The sequence below is a fragment of the Artemia franciscana genome, chromosome 3 (assembly GCF_032884065.1).
Source record: "Artemia franciscana chromosome 3, ASM3288406v1, whole genome shotgun sequence".
Classification (NCBI taxonomy): Eukaryota; Metazoa; Arthropoda; class Branchiopoda; order Anostraca; family Artemiidae; genus Artemia; species Artemia franciscana.
This window is the reverse complement of record NC_088865.1, coordinates 47,846,991-47,867,355: the sequence shown is the minus strand read 5'-3', so window position 1 is coordinate 47,867,355 and position 20,365 is coordinate 47,846,991. Positions and strand designations below refer to the sequence as shown.

General features: G+C 32.0%; 1 protein-coding gene across 2 annotated transcripts in view; it reads left to right on the top strand.

The window, feature by feature from the left end:
• The first annotated feature begins 1,864 nt into the window (after positions 1 to 1,864).
• The window catches only part of LOC136025345 (acetyl-coenzyme A synthetase 2-like, mitochondrial), an 80,115-nt gene continuing 61,614 nt past the window's right edge, over positions 1,865 to 20,365 (top strand). Inside the window, exons 1-3 of one of the 2 annotated variants that reach the window (XM_065701271.1) lie at positions 1,865 to 1,940; positions 3,655 to 3,784; positions 17,580 to 17,876. In XM_065701271.1, the coding sequence (XP_065557343.1) occupies positions 3,733 to 3,784; positions 17,580 to 17,876 (349 nt within the window). In that variant the 5' untranslated portion in view covers positions 1,865 to 1,940; positions 3,655 to 3,732. Of the gene's footprint in view, positions 1,941 to 1,985; positions 2,122 to 3,654; positions 3,785 to 17,579; positions 17,877 to 20,365 lie in introns of those variants that run through there. The other variant, XM_065701269.1, reaches the window with a different exon arrangement.

Sequence of the window (20,365 nt, the reverse complement as noted above, 5' to 3'; positions counted from 1 at the left end):
ATCCTTCTATTATAAGAACTAAAGCAGACAAAAGCAATTCATTTGTTGTCATGAATACGACAGACTATGACAACAAAATTCTTTCGCATTTAAATGACACAATTACATCACAATAAAACAATAACTCATGATCCTACTGATCAGTACACTAATAATATTATAAATGAATTAAAGCAGCTAAAACAAAATGGTAAAATCACCCCACAACTATACAATAAATTTTTTCCCCGTGGTAGTTTCTGTCCTAAACTCTACGGTTTACCAAAAATACATAAACAGGGTATTCCCTTAAGTCCTATCGTAGCTTGTACTAAAGCCCCCGCTGCCAATATTGGAAAATGGCTTTGCACAGCTTTCAAACCTTTATTGTATTCTCAAAATTTCTATATTCGTAACTCGGCAGATTTGGTTAAAAAGCTTAGCAACACAAGTATTTCAGAAAACACAATAGTTAGTAGTTTTGACAATGTTTCCATGTATACAAATAGATGTAACTATTTCAGAGGAATTATTAAAAAATAAAATAGAAGAAAATTACCATTTGATCGGGACTTCAGCGACAGTAATTGATAGTGAAGTTTTGATGACTCTTGTTAAAATTTGTAATAAGTTTTCTATGTATTTTTCAATTTCGCGATTCCTTTTATCAGCAAAAAAATGGGTTACCCATGGGGGCACCTTTATCCGGGCTACTAGCAAATATTTACGTCGAGAATCTTGAGAATTGGGCTGAATTCGGACTTTGGAGTCTACTAACAAAGCAAACAAAGCAAAAAATACTAATAATAATGAATAATCAAATTATAAGTCAAATAAAAATCGGTCAAACTAAACTTGAACAAATACAAGTCAGAAAAGAAAGGGAAGGGGACAAAAAAAAATCAAATAATACAGAAAAGAACAAGAAATAAAGATATATATCTACAAATTAAAAGGGACACTAAAAAAAGTAAAAAAACTCACAAAAAAAGAACGAAGCATAAAACACAAGAAAAACACATATGAATTAAAAGGGAAACTAAACCAAAACAGCGGGGGGGGGGGCAAGCAAATTAGTGCAGCGACCTAAAGCACCTCACATGAAAAAAACACAAAAAAAGGGGGAGAAACTAGTCGGCTATTTTATTTATTTTTTCTGTGATGAAGGGGACAAAGGTTTTTTTCATATCTGGAAGTAACGCAGCGAATGGGGGACAAAACTGGGATAGGATCAGAAACAGCTCGAGGCTGCCGTAATCTGGATGGCGAGTGACGCTTGGGGAAAATACTTGCCGTCCGAGGGTTCGTTATTCCATTTTTTGAAAAACGGAGGCACAACGACGACCTCCTTCGCTCAAGGGTTTCCAAACTAGTTTTTTTTCAGGAGCAGAGAGTAAGGCACCTTGCCTTCTTCGAAAATTACTCGCAAGGCTCTTTTTTGGATTGACTCAATTTTGTCTGATTCTTCACGGGAGATGCCAGGGTGCCAAACTGGACAAGCATATTCAAAATGCGGGTGGATAAAAGACGTATACAACCTTAAGGAGTGAGAAGGAGGGCGATAGACGCATTAGCTTTATGGATGATATCTTTAACGTGGATATATATGTAAGCATGGGACCCATTGAGGCTATAGCAATGGAATAAATTATGTAAGCATACAGTCTATCTATGCCATACTATTTCTATTTTCCCACTTGGTGAATCCCCTAAATTTTGTCAATAAGACCATATTTCTTTGAATCATCTCTATGTTCTACAATCCTTTTCCTTGTTTTACAAAAGTTTTATTAGTGAAAGAAAAACCCAAGATGTATTTGTTTTACTAATAATCATAAGGCCCAAGTCATGCTTTTGTTGTTATCTTAGTGCAGCTCGTACACACTTACTCTCTGTATTTAAAAGTTGTAGCGTCATTTAATTTGGATAAGATTTACTAGCTATTATCTCAACTGTTTAAGGTAAACAAAAAAAGTATTTATAAGGGAAATTAATCTTCATAACCTGTATTGATACAATTTGTTTTTTAGTGTCAAGATGGACAAAATGTTAGTAGGACCAAGCCAGAATGTTTCTTTTCTACTTAATTTATTTTCTGAGTGTAAAGATCATTCTGACTTGCATAAATTCAGCGTTGAAAAGGTGATGATTTTCACTATATATTCAGTCACCTTTTTATATGTCTTTTTCAAGTTCTTGGTTTATTGCACGTTTGTTTATGGCACTAAGAGTGCCAAAAAAGCCATCGTGTGAAATTTCTGAGATAGCCAGTCAATTTCAAATTATCGAAAGATCATATTGTTTTCAGTTTCTGAGGCAGTTCTGGGATTTAGTCATCCATGTAGACATAATTATTAGATTTATTGACTATACTGAACAAAATGGCTATCTCAAAATTTTCATCGGGTGACTTTGAGGGAAAATGAGCGTGGGAGGAGGTCTAGCTGCCCTCTAATTTTCTGGTCACTTAAAAGGGAAGTAGAACATTTAATTCCAGTTCAAATGAGCTCTTTCACAAAATTCTAGGACCACTGGGTTAATACGATCAGCCCTGGGAAGAAAAAAAAAAAAAACAAATAGACACGCATCCAAGATCTTTTTTCTGGCAAAAACACAAAATTCCACTTTTTTCCAGATATAAACTTGAAACCTCTACAGTTGGGTTCTCTAATACGCTAAATCTAATGGTATGATTTTCATTAATATTACAAGATTTTTAGGGGATATTTCGTCCTTTTTTGAAAAGAAGGCAAATATTCTTAGTCTCATAACATTTGATCGGTAACACTAAAATTGATCAAACTTATATATTTGAAATCAGCATAAAAATCCAATTCTTTTGCTGTATCTATTCGTGTCAAAATTCTATTTTTTAGAGTTTTGGTTACTATTCAGCCTGGTCGCTCCTTACTCGCAGTCCGTTATCGCAAACTATTTGATATGGCCATAGTCCCTGCAGTAAACTTCAATATTCTATTAAAAGTAGATTATATTAATTATGTATATAATGTTAATGAATGGGCCTTTACATGATAATCCAATTTATGAAATAAAATCATACCACTACTTCAAAATTGTTCGAAAAAACTCAAAATTCATGATTCGAAGGAATGTATTTTAAATGAACAGAAATTATATGAATGATAAAGAGAGTAAAGAGTTATTATGAATAATGTGGAGAGTCCATTTTCTCACTACGTTTTTCAGGGATCAAGACGTTCATACAAGACTATTTATAAGTTCTTTAACTTATCAAGACTTCTGGGTTCAAGATTGCCAGGCCGATATTTTACCTTTGGTGGCTAAAAAAACAACCGCAAAACCCTAGAGTAAAATTTTGTTCTTACAAGGTACTGCAATGTTTATGTTTAAACTTAGGTTTATATTTATGGTTTATTATGTTATGTTGTATTATGTTATTTTATGTTAGATTATATACTATGTTTCCGTTATATTTGTGTTTAATAAATGAGGTTTAAACCTCGGCTGGAAATAATTATGGACGTTAAATGACTGCCAAAAAGTGACTGTGGGGATTAATTTTGAAGATTTTCCAAATTTTTTTTCTCAATTTTAAAGTTTTTTCATGCTTGATGCACGAAAAAAATTAAAAGGCTGAAGGCTTGCATGAATATTAAAACAAAAATAAATAATCAGAAAAAATTAATATTTTAGCCTGAAGAGTTTTGGAAGGTAATCGCACTCGAATTCTTGGATTGGGAAAAACCATTTGAGTCCACCTTAAATTACTCGATGCAAGATGGTATTTTTCGATGGTTTGAAGGTGGAATTCTTAATGTATCAGGTAAAGTTCTGGATAACAATGTTCTTTGCCGTTCTACCTGAGTCAATTTTAATTTTAATCTTAGTTTTTGGAATTTCTTAGTTTAGTCATTTGGAAATGCCTGAGAGTTTATTTAGATATTTAATTTCTTGTTTTTGCTATGACGTATGACAAAATGGAATACTTAGCATATTTTTTGCTGCAGGACCTTCTCATGGTTATAATCAGTAAATAACGAACAAGCCTCTTTGATGAAAGTAGTAGTATTAGTCTAATAACTAAGTTTAAATAAAAACAAAAAAATAATCAGAAATACCAAAAGTTAGGCTTGTGAGGAAAGGTTGCGAAAATAACGACAAAAAAAGAAGATAAAACGTAAAACAGTAATACAGAAATATTGTAGCAAAATTACCAGTTTAGCATTTTTAATTGTAACATGAGTCTGTTCATACTACCTTCAAATTCCAAAATCAAAGAAGGATTGTCAGGATACTTTCCTTGATTCAAGCTTTTTTTCTAGCATTTAACATTCAACACATCTTTAAAACACAAGCCAGTGTTCTGACAAATTCGTGAAAAAAATCTGCAATTTTTCTCAATTTAACGTCCTACTGCCTCATGGTCTCCTTCAAATAATATACAACTGACAAAACCTTTTGTTATTAAATTATTCCAATTACCTCTTTCAACCTCATTACCAGTAAAAAATGTCTAATTCTAAAATGAACCTCTTAATAATACCTTAAAATTTCAAGTCAAAAAACGATTTTCAGGGTGTACTCCTTGATTCAAATTTTTTTCTAGCATGTAACATTAAACATTTCCTTAAAAAAAGCCAGTGGTATAATAAATCCTTGATTAAAGTGTGCATTTTTTGTCAATTTAGCGTTCTCCTTACCTATAGTCCCCTTTAAATGACATAAAACTCATAAAACTATTTGTGAATAAATCATTTCAATTCCCTATGTCAACCTCATTACCAGTCTACATTGTACAATTCTGATATGAACCATTTAATAGTACCTTTAAATTTCAAATCTAAGATGGATCTTCATGGTAAATTACTCGATTCAAGCTTTTTCTTGCATGTGACATTAAATATTTCCTAAAAACAACCCAGTTGCATGATAAATCCTTAATTTTTGTCTACATTAAAACTCAATTTAATGTTTTCCTGTCCTATAGTCCCCTTCAAATGAGATACAGTTGACAAAACCATTTGTTAATATATCAATTCGATTACGAATGTCGTCCTCAATACCAGTATACCATGTCCAATTGTAATATGAACTTGTTAATAATACCTTCAAATTTCAAATGAAAAAGGGGTTTCCAGGGTACAATCCTTGATTCGAACTTCTTCCTAGTATGTAATATTAAACATTTCCTCCCTCCAACTGTTGAATAATTACGTTGATGTGTCTCCAGCTTTTGAAAAGCCTCTGAATAATGATATATCCCGATTCATGTTCTTCTAACTCTTAAAAGGAACAAATCCGTTTTGCTCATCCCTGTCTGAAGAAAAGCCAATTTATGTGCGTTCGATTATTGAAAAAATCTTCTTTACAGAGCTCTAGCTTTTGAAAATCCGATTAAAATGTTATTTACTTTTGAGTGTCCTTAAGAAATTCTGTTGGTGTTTTTAAATTTTTTAAACAAATCTTGTACATATATTTTTGACATTTGAAAAAAATCCTATTCTTGTTTTTCTGAAAATGGTAAAAACAATCGAAAATCCTGTTTATGCGTTTGACTTTAAAAAAATTCCAATTCCACTGCCTTTGACTTTAGAAAAGCCTCATTTCATGTGCCTCTAATAAAAAAAACTAAGCGAAAGTTCTGTTAACTTTTTTAGATTCTAATATACCCCCTATGAGACCACTAGTAGTACCTGTGTCTTTGAAAATTTCTTTTTTATATATCCAGCTTTTTAATAAATATTACAAGCGTTCGACTTGCTAACGTACCCTAAAAATAGTGGAAACAAAACAAAGTAATGCATAAAATATTTTTATGGAAATAACTTCATATAAAAAAATTATCATCTTTAAAAAAATGAACGTTTCAAATCCATAACATAAAATACTTCATTATGTTTTCTCTTGACATGGTAATTATAACATTATGAGGTCGCACATGAGTTTTAACATGGACCTTGTATTGCAAAAATATCACACGTGAATTTATTTTGTTATAAATATATTTAATGTCATTTTAAGACATGAAAAAAAGTGAAAATTTTTTAAGTTCCCAAATAGTATAAGTTAAAAAAAAACTAAGTCAAAAAACAAATAGTTTTGTCAACTGTATATCATTTGAAAGGGACCTTAGGACAGTAGAACTTTGAATTAATAAGAATGAGAGGATTAAAAAAAGGAAGTGTAATGCAACTGGCTCGTTTTAAGAAAATGTTTAATGTCACATGCTGCAAAAAAGCTTGAAACAAGGAATGTGCCATGAAAATGCTTCTTTGATTTTTAAATTTGAAGGTATTATTATCAGATTCATATTGGAATTTGACATGGTATACTGTTAATGAGATTGACGTAGGCAATTGAAATTATTTACTAGCAAATGGTTTTGTCAGTTGTATATTATCTGAAGGGGACTATAGGAAAGTAAAGCGTTAAATTAAGAAAAATTGCACACTTAGATCCTGGATTTGTCATAAAACTGGCTTATTGTAAGGGAATGTTTAATGTTACATGCTAGAAAGAATCTTGAATCGTGGAATGAACTGTGAAAATTCTTCTTTGATTTTGAAATTTGAAGGTATTATTAACATTTTCATATTAGAATTTGAAATTGCATACTGGTAATGAAGTTGACAGAGGCAATTCAAATGATTCATTAAGAAATGGCTTAGTCAGTTATACATCATTTGAAGGGGACCATACGCCATTTGGACTTTAAATGGGATAAATTTACTGTTTCTAAGACAGACAAAAAGACGGTTAAAAACATATTCATGTGTTACTTTGTTTGTAATCAGCAGTATGAGAAGCAATTTGAAGTGAATAAAGCGGAAAAAATCTTGTAAGGCTTTTGGCTCTTCCCCCAGATATCATTTTTTATATTTTTTGTAATAGTATATCAGTAGTATCGGGTATCTGCGGCCAGAATTTACACCTGAGTCTCTAAAGATCTCTTATGAATACGAGCACTCATTTGCATAATACAGGCGGTATACCTCATTTGCATATAACAGACAGTAAATTTTGCCTATATTCCAGCAAGTACAAAATTTTCATATGCTCTAAATCTCATTTGCATATTACAGCCGATATATGGTTTTCATATAATCAACCTTTACTGAATAAGAGAAATGAACAGTTAAGTAAACCGATTTATTTGAATTCAAATGATCTAGTGGAAACTGCATAATCAGAGTAATAATCACTTGTGAATTAAAATGTGAATTCAAATGATTTAATTGACTTTATGATATAGTATTGAACTTTAGTCGATTACATATATTAACTATGCATAGTGTAACTGTTTGTGTCAGCATAATCATGGGAATGACCACTTATATAAAACCTCTTTTCAGAGGAAACTGATGGTTATCCGTGTCACAACTCAAAGGGCCCAAATGCCCCTCCTCCTACTTCCTCCCTGTCATTTTTTTTACCCCGAACATTTTCTTTTCGAACTTTGAATTTTTTTTTAGTTTTGGGGGACTAGTTTTGCGGGGGGTTCATACCTCATAATGACATTACACGTATTTATAACAAAAGAAACTCACTTGTAATACTTTTGAAATACGAATGAAAGAGGATATACATATGTTAGTCACTAGTTAGTTTGAAATACATATGTTAGTCACTAGTTAGTTCGAAAGTAATATACATATGTTAGTCACTGTTAGTCACATATGGCTTTGTCTGTTTTATATGATATGAAGGGGACCATAGGACGGTCAGACGTTAAATTGGTAAAAATGACAGATTCAGAGACAGACCAACAGACGGTCAGACATATATTTCTGTGTTACTTTGCTTATAATCAGTATTGTTAAAGTCAATTTAAAATGTATTGCCTGCCATGCTAAGTGAACCTAAACGAACCTCACTTGAATGCAGATAACTCCGTTTTACCTAGCTTCAATTTCAGTCATGCTGCCTCTTTTAATTCAAGCGAAAAAGATGGCAACAGTTGAGGTGGTCAAATGCATTCAAATTTAAAAATTGAAGAGAAATTTTCAGGGTACTTTCGAGGATTCATGCTTCTTTCTAGCATGTAATATAAAAGATTTGCTTAAAACCATCCATTTGCATGAAAATCCATAGATTTAAGTAATTTTCTGACATTTTTCTCAATTTAACGTCCTACTGTCCTATGGTCCATTCCAATGATATACAATTGACAAACCACTTTTTAATAAATTATTTCAATTACCTATGTCTGTCTCATTACCAGTTTACCATGTCAGTTTCCACTATGAACCGGTTAATAATTCCTTCAAATTTCAAAATCAAAGAAGCATTTTCAGGATACATTCCTTGATTCAAGCTTCTTTCTAGCATATGACATTAAACATTTAAACCATATAAGCCTGTTGCATAAAAAATCCTTGATTTAGTTCTGAAATTTTTCTCAAGTGAACATCCTATCGTCCTATGATCCCCTTCAAATGATATGCAACTGAAGAAACCATTTGTAAATAAATAATTTCAATTGCTTACGTCAGCCTCATTACCAGTATACCATGTCCAATTCTAATAAGAACATGTTAACAATATCTTCAAATTTCAAAATCAAAGAAGGATTTTCAGGGTGCATTCCTTGATTCGGGCTTCTTTCTAGCATGTTACATTAAATACTGCCTTAAAACAAGCCACTTGCATTACACACCCATGATTTAATTCTGCAATTTTTCTCAGTTTAACATCCTATTTTCCTATCGTTCCCTTCAAGTGATTTACAGCTGACAAAACCATTTGTTAATAAATCATCTTAATTGTCTATATCAGCCTCATTACCAATACACTATATCCATTTTTAATAATTATAATAATAGTTTATTTGTGCCCTCTATATATACAAAAGATGTACACAGATGAGTATGCGAAGAAAACTAAAAAATATAAAAATTAAACTTCTAATGAAAATAAGTAGACCATAGTTTTTTTGCACATAACTCCAAAAATCACTCACAAAACATGACCCATAAATAATAAAATAACTCATAAACATAGCTCATAAGACAGCACCCGCAAAATATAACGCATAAATGTCTATCAAACAGTTCGTGGTAACGAACTGTTGTAAGGAGCTTACTATTTGGTTACTAAATAGTAACCAAAACTCTACAAAATGGAATTTTGGTACCAAAAGCTAAATCAAAATAATCGAATTTTCAAGCTGATTTTAAATATATAAGTTTCATCAAGTTTAGTTTTAACCATCAAAAGTTACGAGCCTGAGAAAATTTGCGTTATTTTAGAAAATAGGGTAAAAAAACCCTAAGAGTCATAGAATCTTAACGAAAATCACACCATCAGATTCAGCGTATCAGAAAACCCTACTGTAGAATTTTCAAGCTCCTATCTACAAAAATGTGGAATTTTATATCTTTTGCCAGAAGGCAGATCACGGATGCGTGTTTATTTGTTTTTTGTTTTTTTTTTCCCAGGGGTGATCATATCAACCCAGTTGTCCTAGAATGTTGCAAAAAGGCTCATTCTAACGGAAATGAAAAGTTCTAGTGTCCTTTTTAAGTGACTGAAAAAATTGGAGGACACCTAGGCCCCCTCCCACGCTAATTATTTTCCCGAAGTCAACGGATCAAAATTCTGAGATATCCATTTTATTTAACGTAGTCGAAAAACCTTATAACTATGTCTTTGGGGACGACTTACTCCCCCGCAGTCCCCGTGGGAGGGGTTACAAGTTCAAAACTTTGACCAGTGCTTGCATATAGTAATGGCTATTGGGAAGTGTACAGGCGTTTTCAGGTGGATTTTTTGGTTGGGGGCAGGGGTTGAGAAGAGGGGGATATTCTGGGGGAACTTTTTCATCGAGGAATTTGTCATGGGGGAAGAAAATTTCCATGAAGGGAGCGCAGGATTTACTAGCATTACTTTAAAAAAAAAACAATGAAAAAATAAATATGAAAAAGTTTATTTTCAGCTGGAAGTAAGCAGCAGCATTAAAACTTAAAACGAACAGAAATTATTACCCATATGAGGGGCTCACATCCTCCTAATACCTCGCTCTTTACGCTAAAGTATTTTTAGCAATTTCAACACTTTATTCTGCGGCTTTTGTGATTCAGGGGTTATTCTTAATGAATTGGGACAAAATTTAAGCTTTAGTGCAAAGAGCGAGGTACTGCCGAGGGGGCAAACCCCCTCATATATGTAATAAAAACATGAGAATACACAAGTTCTTTACGTAAAATAATTTATAAATTGCGTATATATTTTACTTATGAAAAGATTCGTAAAAAATTAAAAGTTCTAGTTGCCTTTTTAATTAATCAAAAATCGGAGGGCAACTAGGCTTCCTGCCCCGTTCTTTTTTCTCAAAATCATTCGATCAAAATTATGAGAAAGCCATTTAGCCAAAAAAATAAATATACAAATTTCGTTTTAATTATTCTTCTGCGGAGAGCCAAAATCAAAGCATGCATTGATTCAAAAACGTTCAGAAATTAAATAAGAAAAACAAGTTTTTTTAAATGAAAGTAAGGAGCGACTTTAAAACTTAAAACGAGCAGAAATTACTCCGTATATGAAAGGGGGTTTTCCTTCTCAACGCCCCGCTCTTTACGCTAAAGGTTTTTACTGTTTTAAAATGTAGAGCTAAGAGAAAGAGTCAAACTTTAGCGTAAAGAGCGGGGCGTTGAGAAGGAAAAGCCCCTTTCATTTACGGAGTAATTTCTGTTCGTTTTAAGTTTTAATGTCGCTCCTTATTTTCATTTAAAAAACTTGTTTTTTTTTATTTAATTTTATTAAAGAAATGACGACAAAAATGTTTTTCTATTAAATGAGACAATTAAGGGGAAAATTTTTATCCACATATCTACAAAAATGTGGAATTTCGTATTTTTTGCCAGAAGACAAATCACGGGTGCGTGTTTATTTGTTTTTTTTTGTTTTTTTTTCCCAGGGGTCATCGTATCGACCAAGTGGTCCTAGAATGTTACAAGAGGGCTCATTCTAACGGAAATCAAAAGTTCTAGTGCCCTTTTTAAGTGACCAAAAAAATTGGAGGGCACCTAGGCCCCCTCCCACGCTCATTTTTCTCCAAATTCAACAGATCAACATTTTGAGACAGCCATTTTGTTCCGCATAGTCAAAAACCATAATAACTATGTCTTTGGGAATGACTTACTCCCCTACAGTCCCTGGGGGAGGGGCTGCAAGTTACAAACTTCGACCAGTTTTTACATATAATAATGGTTATTGGGAAATGTACAGTCGTTTTCAGGGGATTTTTTTTGGGGGGGTGGGGTTGAGGGGAGGGGGCTATGTAGGAGGGGGCTATATTATGGAAAAATTCTTTCAATTGAAAGTAAGGAGTACCATTGAATCTTAAAACGAACAGAGATTGTTACGCATATGAGGGGTTCTAAAAATACTTTAGCATAAAGAGCGAGGTATTTAGGAGGAGATAAATACCTCGCTCTTTATGCTAAAGTATTTTTAGTAATTTCAACTATTTATTCTACGGCCTTTCTTATTCAGGGGTCATTCTTAAAGAATCGGCACGAAACTTAGGATTTAGTGTAAAGAGCGAGGTATTAACCAGGGTACAAACCCCCTCATATACATAATAAAAATTTAAGAATATAAAAGTTTGTTACGTAAGTTAATTCTTAAGTTACGTATATTTTTTACTAATAAAAAAATTCGTAAAAAATTAAAATTTATAGTTGCCTTTTTGTGTAACCGAAAAATTGCATGGCAACTAGGCCTCCTTCCCCATCCCATATTTCTCAAAATCGTCTGATCAGAACTAAGAGGAAGCCATTTAGCCAAAAAAGGAATTAAAATGTAAATTTCATTTTAATAATTTATGTGTGGAGAGCCAAAATCAAACATGCATTAATTCAAAAACGTTCAGAAATAACATAAAAAATACTAGTTTTTCTAACTGAAAGTAAGGAGTGACATTAAAACTTAAAACGAACAGAAATTACTCCGTATATGAAATGGGTGGTCCCCTCCGCAATCCTTCGCTCTACGCTAAAGTTTGACTCTTTACCACAATTCTGCTTTTTAAGACAATTAAAAGCTTTAGCATAAAGAGCAAGGGATTGCGGAGGGGACAATCCATTTCATATACGGAGTAATTCCTGTTCGTTTTAAGTTTTAATGTCACTCCTTACTTTCAGTTAGAAAAACTTATTTTTTTTATGTAATTGTCTAAGAAATCGGACGTATTGTTGATTCATTTTAACAATAATATCAAGCATTTCCAAATTTTTGTATAATAAATCTATTTTTGAACCATACTGGAATTCCCAGAAAATAATTACGAAACCGGAATAGGTAAACGCGGATACACTTTTTTTTAACTTCTACTCAAAAACTTCAAAAATGGAACAATGAAAAATAAATAAGGTGCAAATATTGAATTATAAATTATAGCAAGAATTTGTTTATAAAAACGACCTTTCACCCTGACTAGCAGGCCAAATATTTTCCTAAGTTTTCCCAATACAGACGATGACACCAACTACCGGTAGCTTTAATTGACGGACCAAAAGGCAACCCAAGGCAATTAATGGAATCTTTACTAAGAATATTCAGTGATCCCACCCTAATTGAATGATAATGGATATCACTTTTACTATTCGCCACAAGGAATTCTATTTTAGAAGGTTCAATCTCTAATCCTATCTTTCGTAGATGTGAGTGTAATATATTAATTGCATTCTGCATTGATATTAAATTATCCAAGAACAGAAAAATCATCAGCATACAATAAGTGGCTAATGTCGATATCTTCAATCATATATGGGGGTAGTAACCGTGTGGCTGTTCTAATTTCGTTATTAAATATAAAGGGGTTAAGAGCTGACCCTTGTTCAACACCACAACGTAAATAAATTCGGTCAGAAAGTCACCCTTCCAAAGAAATTCTCACAGATAAATTACCATACCTGCCCCCCAACACTGGCTTATAAATGGTTTCACCCCACAACGCTACAATGACAAAAAAGCGTGGTAGTGCAAAACACTATATAACGCTTTTGAAATTTCAATTCCACACAAAAATAGTTTTTTTCTCATTTTATTGTGGTGTTGCGATATCTCTAAAATTATTGCGTGTGCATTTTGGACCCCTACACCACTTTGAAAACTCAACTGATGTTCCCTGACATCACATTTTGTTGATAAATATGGAAGTAATTTTTTTTAAAATAATTTAATAATGACAAGACAAAGTGTTACAGGTCTATTTGACGAAAAATATGAAGGATCCTTGCCCTTCCTGCGTATGCAAACTAATTTACCCTCACCCATCATAGTTGATATAACAGAATAAGACGCTTTAGTAATTTTTTAGTACCATACATAAGGTGCTCTGGTAACAAACCATCTGGACCTGGGGCCTTCCCAAATTTTAGTGATCTAATTTGAGTCAAAATTGAAGATGGAGAAAAACAAACTAGGTTCTTACACAGGTTCAGTTGAGGATATACTTATACAACAATGCACGATAACTCAATTCAGTTGATGGTAGGTTGCATGAGAAGACTGAAGTAAAGTGTATAAACCATTGATCAAGTGGGATTGATATCATGTGATAAATCAGTTGATGACTGTGCTAATTTATTGACCTCATTATTGGGTTATTCTAATCTTGGTTGATACATATTTTACTTGTTGTTTCTTCCCTGTTGATAATTGGTTCAAATTTCAAAATCAAAGAATGATTTTTGTGGCAAATTCCTTGATTCAAGCTTCTTTCTAGCATGCAACATTATACATTTCCTTAAAACAAGCCAGTTGCATGACAATTCCTTAATTTAAGTCTACAATTTTTCTTAAATTAACGTGCTACTGTCCTAGGGTCCCCTTCAAATGACATACAGTCGACAAAACCATTTGTTAATAGATCATTTCTTTTGACTATTTCAACCTCTTTACCAGTGTACCATTTCCAATTCTAATATGAGCCTGGTAATTATAGCTTCAAAGTTCAAAACCAAAGAAGAATTTTCAGGGTTCATTCTGTAATTCAAGCTGCTTTCTGGCACGTAACATTAAGAATTTCCTTAAAACAAACTAGTTAAATGACAAATCCTTAATTTAAGTCAGCAATTTTTCTCAATTTAACATCCTAATGTCCTTTGACTACTTCAAACGATTTATAATTGACCAAACCATTTATAAATAAGTCATTTTCTTTGCTTAAGTGAATCTCATTACCAGTTTACCATTTATTTATTTACCATTATTTACAATTTTTACTTATTTACAAATAATTATTTACTTATTTACAAATAGTAAGAAAAACTTCTAAGTTAAAAAAAAACTAAGTAAAAAAAAAAAAAATAAAAAATATCACAAAAAATATTTTTTTTGTCTAAAATAAAAATGACGGCTAATATCTATATCATCCTCATTTCACATTTCGAAAATATCCCAAATGAATTTCTTTGGTTATAAATATATTTAATGTAATTTTAAGACACCAAAAAAAGCTCCACGAAAAAATTCCACCAGAAAAATGAAAATCAGTTTTCAAATGAGGTTTAGAGTATAGGGAAACTTTGTACCTGGTGGAATATAGGCAATATTTACCGTCTGTAATGTGCAAATGAGGTGTACCGTCTGTAATATATGAATGAGCTCTCGTAATCATAGAGTATCTTAAGAGCCTCAGGTGTAAGGTCCAACCACAGATACCCTATACTAGTTTTATCCTAGGTTGAGGCTCATTTAGAGAAAAAGAGTGCCAAATCAAAAAAAATTATTCTTTGCCCCTCCCCTAGTCTTCCTCCTCAACACAAGTTTAAAGTAAACAGCACTGATCGAACATATCCTGATTGATTGGGGGATCGTCTAAACTAATAATACGTCCAAGTTTCTCGACGTGCTCTATAGAATGGATTCTCAAAATATCAACATGATTAGTCAATAAGTTTTTGGGTGAACCTCACGGAAATGGGGTTCATAATATGTAGCCCTTATTTAGAGTGGCGTATGTAGGACATAGTTGAGTTCCTAAATGCAGTGATTTGACACTTTACTTTAAACTTTAAGCGTAAGGCTAGACAATTTTCTGCGTTAGCGTGTCAGAAACTTCAAAAGGGCTAATATCGGCTACTAAACGGCTACAAACAGTTGTATAGCGAAACAAAGTTGCGAACCAGTTATGAAGGTTTGTCACTGTGAAGGTTTGTTTCTCTTCTAGAGGGAAATTGGATATCTGAATCCTCAGAAGTTAATTCTTTTGCTCATTTTCCGACTTTTTGGGGAGAGTTGAAGATATAAAAACTTCCAATTTTAACAATTTATTTTGTTTTCAATATGGCACGAATACCATTCTAGCATTTTGTGGGAAGATAGGGGGGTTGAAAAGCAGCAATACCCTATTTATTTTTGAGATTTGTGTTTGTTTTAAGAATGGCTTAATTGATCATTACCGTTTCTTTGTAAATTTCATTCCCTCATTCATAGAAATTTTTGCTTGTTATAAGTTTGATGCAGCGTATAAACTAAATAATTTCTTGTACCAGACAGCCTTTCCGCTCACAGAATTTATCAAATGAAAATATACAGAAAATAATGGGTATAACATTTACACAGAGCAGTGGACAAAAAGATTAAATAAACAGAAAACTTTAAATAATAACAATCCAACTATTTCGGCTCCACGTCCAGGAGACTATAAACGAAAACAAAATGACTGAAGCCAAATTAAATACAACATACAAGGAAAAGATGAAAAAATTAATAAAACTTACATCTTAATAATTTCCGAAGTTACTGAACCAGTTATTTCGGTTCAGGGAATTGGAAGTTAATTAAGATATAAATTCTATTTATTCTTATTTTTATTTTGTGTTTTTTCAGGATTTTAGCTTTTGAAGGGTGACATAAATCTTAATCAATTTCATATATTTGGCATCAGCATTAAAATCTTTTGATGCATGTTTGATGTTCTTTGATGTATCTATTGTTCTTAAAACTCCGTTTTTTAAAGTTTCCGTTACTATTGGGCCGATTCGCTCATAATTTACAGTTTGTTACCATGAACTGTTTGGCAAAAACTTCTCTTTTACTTCTCTAATTTCATCGAAACAAAAACTTTGTTTAAGTTTCATTGTATGTATTTTTAAAACCTAAAAATGCTCAAAAGTAATTTAAAAACAAAGTTTTTATGATGAAAGTATAAATCAAAGATGAACCTTGAGACGAAATTATTGACACGATAATTATTGATGCACAGTTTATGCTATATGTATCTCCAATAGTGGTAGACATTAACTGACAGGTAGTAATTTTTTTCAAATTCTTTAGAATTTTGAAGAACTAGTGGTTTACTAAAACAAAAACTCGATGCAAAAAAAACAAAAACAAAAAAAAGCAAAAAAACACACGATTAAAAGCAGAAAATAAGGACCTTGCAACAAATAGAAGACTAACTTGTAAGGTTCCCATAAAATCAGTGTAATACTAAATTCCATATACCGGTGTAATAATAAGTTAAATATATAATAAGTTTCTATAAAATCAGTAAAATTTAGTATACAATTGTAATTCTCTCAAACCTGTAAGTAAGATCAGTTTTCAGTAAAGTACTAGTATTTCAAAACTCTAGAAACTTATAAAAACCTTATTTGTACCAACATTTCGTATAGATTTTGCATAAAATACGAAGTAATAATTTTTGTTTTGGTTAAGTTTCATTTTTGTGCTGTACTTACATCAGAATAACTTCTTTCTTTAATTAACTAAAGGAGAAGTTAATTAATTAAATAAATTAAATTAATTAATTAAATTAATTAAATATAGAAGAAAAATTAATTATGGAAAGAAATTTCGTTAAAAAATTTCGTAAAAGATCGGATTAAGTCAAGTTTTACTTCAAACTTTCAGTCCACATTTTCAGTTTTAAACTTTTCAAAGTATGTTTATTCTTAATCTGGAAAGTTGTCATCTTCATACTATTTCAAGTTCTCACGAAACCGGATTATTGTGTGACCAGTTTTTAAGCAGGGCTGTTAGAGTTCGTCTGAAGGAAGAGAAAAAAAAATATCTTTTGCCTTCTTATGAATTTTGCATAAGGGCATAGGAAATAAAATTACGAGCCATTCATATCCTGTTGTGTATCCTGATGTAGACCTAAATTTATATCCAAGAATCACTTAAAAATGTGTTTTTACTATACTCAAAATCTAAATTATAGCTCCTTTTAAGCCAGTCATAGCTACTTCTACTGACAAGACACTAAAATATACTCTATTTGTAGTTTCTCCATACTTTTCTATGTCTCTAACACTTTTTGCTTATTTTTTTGGTTTCTATGAATACTCTTCCTCCCTCTAAATTTCTTTCTATTCAAAAAATGGTCTTTTTAAACCTGCTATACTACACCTATTATGGTGACAATTTTACTACTTTTCCAGCGCTGACATTTACATTTATGCTGATAAATTCTTCTAACTTCAGAAACTAATACGGAAAAAATGCCATTTAATTAAATCAATGTAATGTTTATTACGTGGATTATTTTCTTATTTAATCCCAGCACATCTTGATGTTCTCCTTCAGAAAATTTCCTTACTTATCATTCACCTAAGCTTGAAACAAAAACGTAACGATAAGTTTCTTAGTTTTATATTTGCTTCTAGTACAATGTCTAGACCGTCATGCTAAAAGGAATCCAGATAAAGTTGCAATTATCTGGGAAAAAGATGAGCCTGGTCAAGAGGAGCGAGTTACATATCAGGAGTTGCTTGAGTTAGTGTGTCGCTTTTCAAACCTTTTGAAAGCTGAAGGAGTAGAGAAAGGTGATAGAGTTGCCATTTATATGCCCGTGACTCCTCTGGCTGCTGCTGCAATACTGGCTTGTGCAAGGATTGGTGCTATCCATTCTGTTGTTTTTGCTGGTTTTAGCGCTGAAGCTCTTGCAAATCGTATAAATGATGGTAGGTTTCACCTTTTCTTTAACCCTTATTCTGTCCGATTCTGATTTTGAGACTTTTGTTATCAGTCAGTCTTGTATTTTTTCATTTCAGGGAGAACTTTCAATAACAATCTAGGTCCAGTTCATCTTATAAAATAAACTATACGTCAATGAAACCAACAGTTTGTTACAACAACCTGTAAGTAAAGACTGACACGTGCTAACAATAACAAAAAACTTTGAAAATAGTAGTACAAGCAAAAAGATTGGGTCTTGATGATATTTTCATCTACGTAAAATTTGTTAAGTTTAATATTATTCTTTAGAATTTATGAGGCACAAAAGATTTCCCGAATTTTAGATACAGGAAAAAACATAAATTGAGAGCCAGTTTAAAAGAGTTTCCAATCCTGTATCTAATAATTAAAAAATTATAATAATAAATAGTAAATAATAATAAAAAATAGTAATGTTTTACTTTGCTCCAGAAGGATAATTACGGATGCCTGTCTATTTGAGTTTTTTTTTATGTCAACACTTTGATTTCTTTAGCTCTTGTGGTTTTCCTACTTAATAGAAGATGTATAAAAATTGGTAGAGATGTATAAAAATTGAAATGGTTGCCACTATTACAGCTGCATATTAATGTCGACTATTGCTACTACTACTGCTAACACCTTACGGCTGCACCACCTTTCCTAGAAGGTTCAATTCCCTTATAAACCTTTCTTAAGACATCTTCCCACCAAATTGTGGGACGACCTGCTTTTCGGTTGGCACTATGTGGATGGCTGAAAAGAACGGTCTATGACAATTTAACATCCTTCATCTGTAAATAAGTCCTAGCCATCTAAACCTTTCTCTAGTATTAACAAACAAGTTTTTTCCATTGAAAACAAGAAGAAACATCAAAATTTAACCCTTATACTATATATATATATATATATATATATATATATATATATATATATATATATATATATAAATATTATACTCTTTATACTATTTTTTTTTAGAACTTTAAAAAAAGCTTGTTTTCTGAAGCGGCCTTGTGTTTCAGGAGTTGTTGTTAAAGAACTGGGGCAAAAAGTAAAATGGAGTAGAACATTTAATTTCCGTTCGAATGAGCAATTTCCAGATATTCTAGAGCTATTGGTCTGATGTGATCACCTCTGGAAAAAAACAAAACAAAAAAAAAACAAAGAAACAAATAAACACACATGCGTGATCTTTCTTCTGCCAAAACAAAAATCCACATTTTTGCAGATGGGAGCTTAAACTTCTACAATAGGATGAACGGATGATCGGATGAGATGAATAGAAGAGCAATGTATACAGGAAACAAATTCAATTATATATATATATATATATATATATATATATATATATATATATATATATATATATATATATATATATATATATATATATATATATATATATATATATATAATATATATATATATATATATATATATATATATATATTATATATAATATATATATATATATATATATATATATATATATATATATATATATATATATATATATATATATATATATATATATATATATATATATATATATATATATATATATATATATATATATATATATATATATATATATATATAAATAAGTTGTCTGTGTATGTGTGTGTGTGTGACGTCATGCTTGTGTGTCGACTAACGTTATGTTTGTCGACTGACGTCATTATAAGGATTGAGTTGTATGCGTCATAAAGTTGTTTGTCGACTGACGTCATGTTTGTCAACTGATGAAATTACATACCGGGACATCCGGACACAAATCACGACCGGGATACAGGGAATATAAATGACGACCGGGACATAGGGACACAACTACAACGATGACGCCGGGGGCACAGGCAGGATATATAAATGACGACCGGGACACAGGGATTGTTCGAATAGAAAATACAAACCGGGACACAAATGACGACCGGGACACCGGGACACAGGGAATATAAATGACGACCGGGACACTCAAAGAGAAATTACAAACTGGGATACCGGGACAAAAATGACGACCGGGACACAGGGAATATAAATGACGACCGGGACCCAGGGACACATCATTAGAATAATGAGGTATAGGTCTGAATACGGATTGTTTTTCCCATGGAAAATTATATGTTGCATGTTCAAGAGTCAGTAAACCTGACAATCTATTTAAATGCACAGACAATGGGACAGCGAAGAATGTTGTTTATTCGCATGTTTTACGTAGTTAAAAACATATATATATATATATATATATATATATATATATATATATATATATATATATATATATATATATATATATCTATTCACAGGTGGGACACAGGGACACAACTACAATGGCGCGTAACTAATATGGCGCGTAACGACTTACGCGTGGGGGGGGGCTTGAGGGGGCGCGAAGAGCCCCACCAACTAGGTGTTGGGGTGGCGCAAAGCGTCACCCCAACAGCTAGTATATATATATATATATATATATATATAT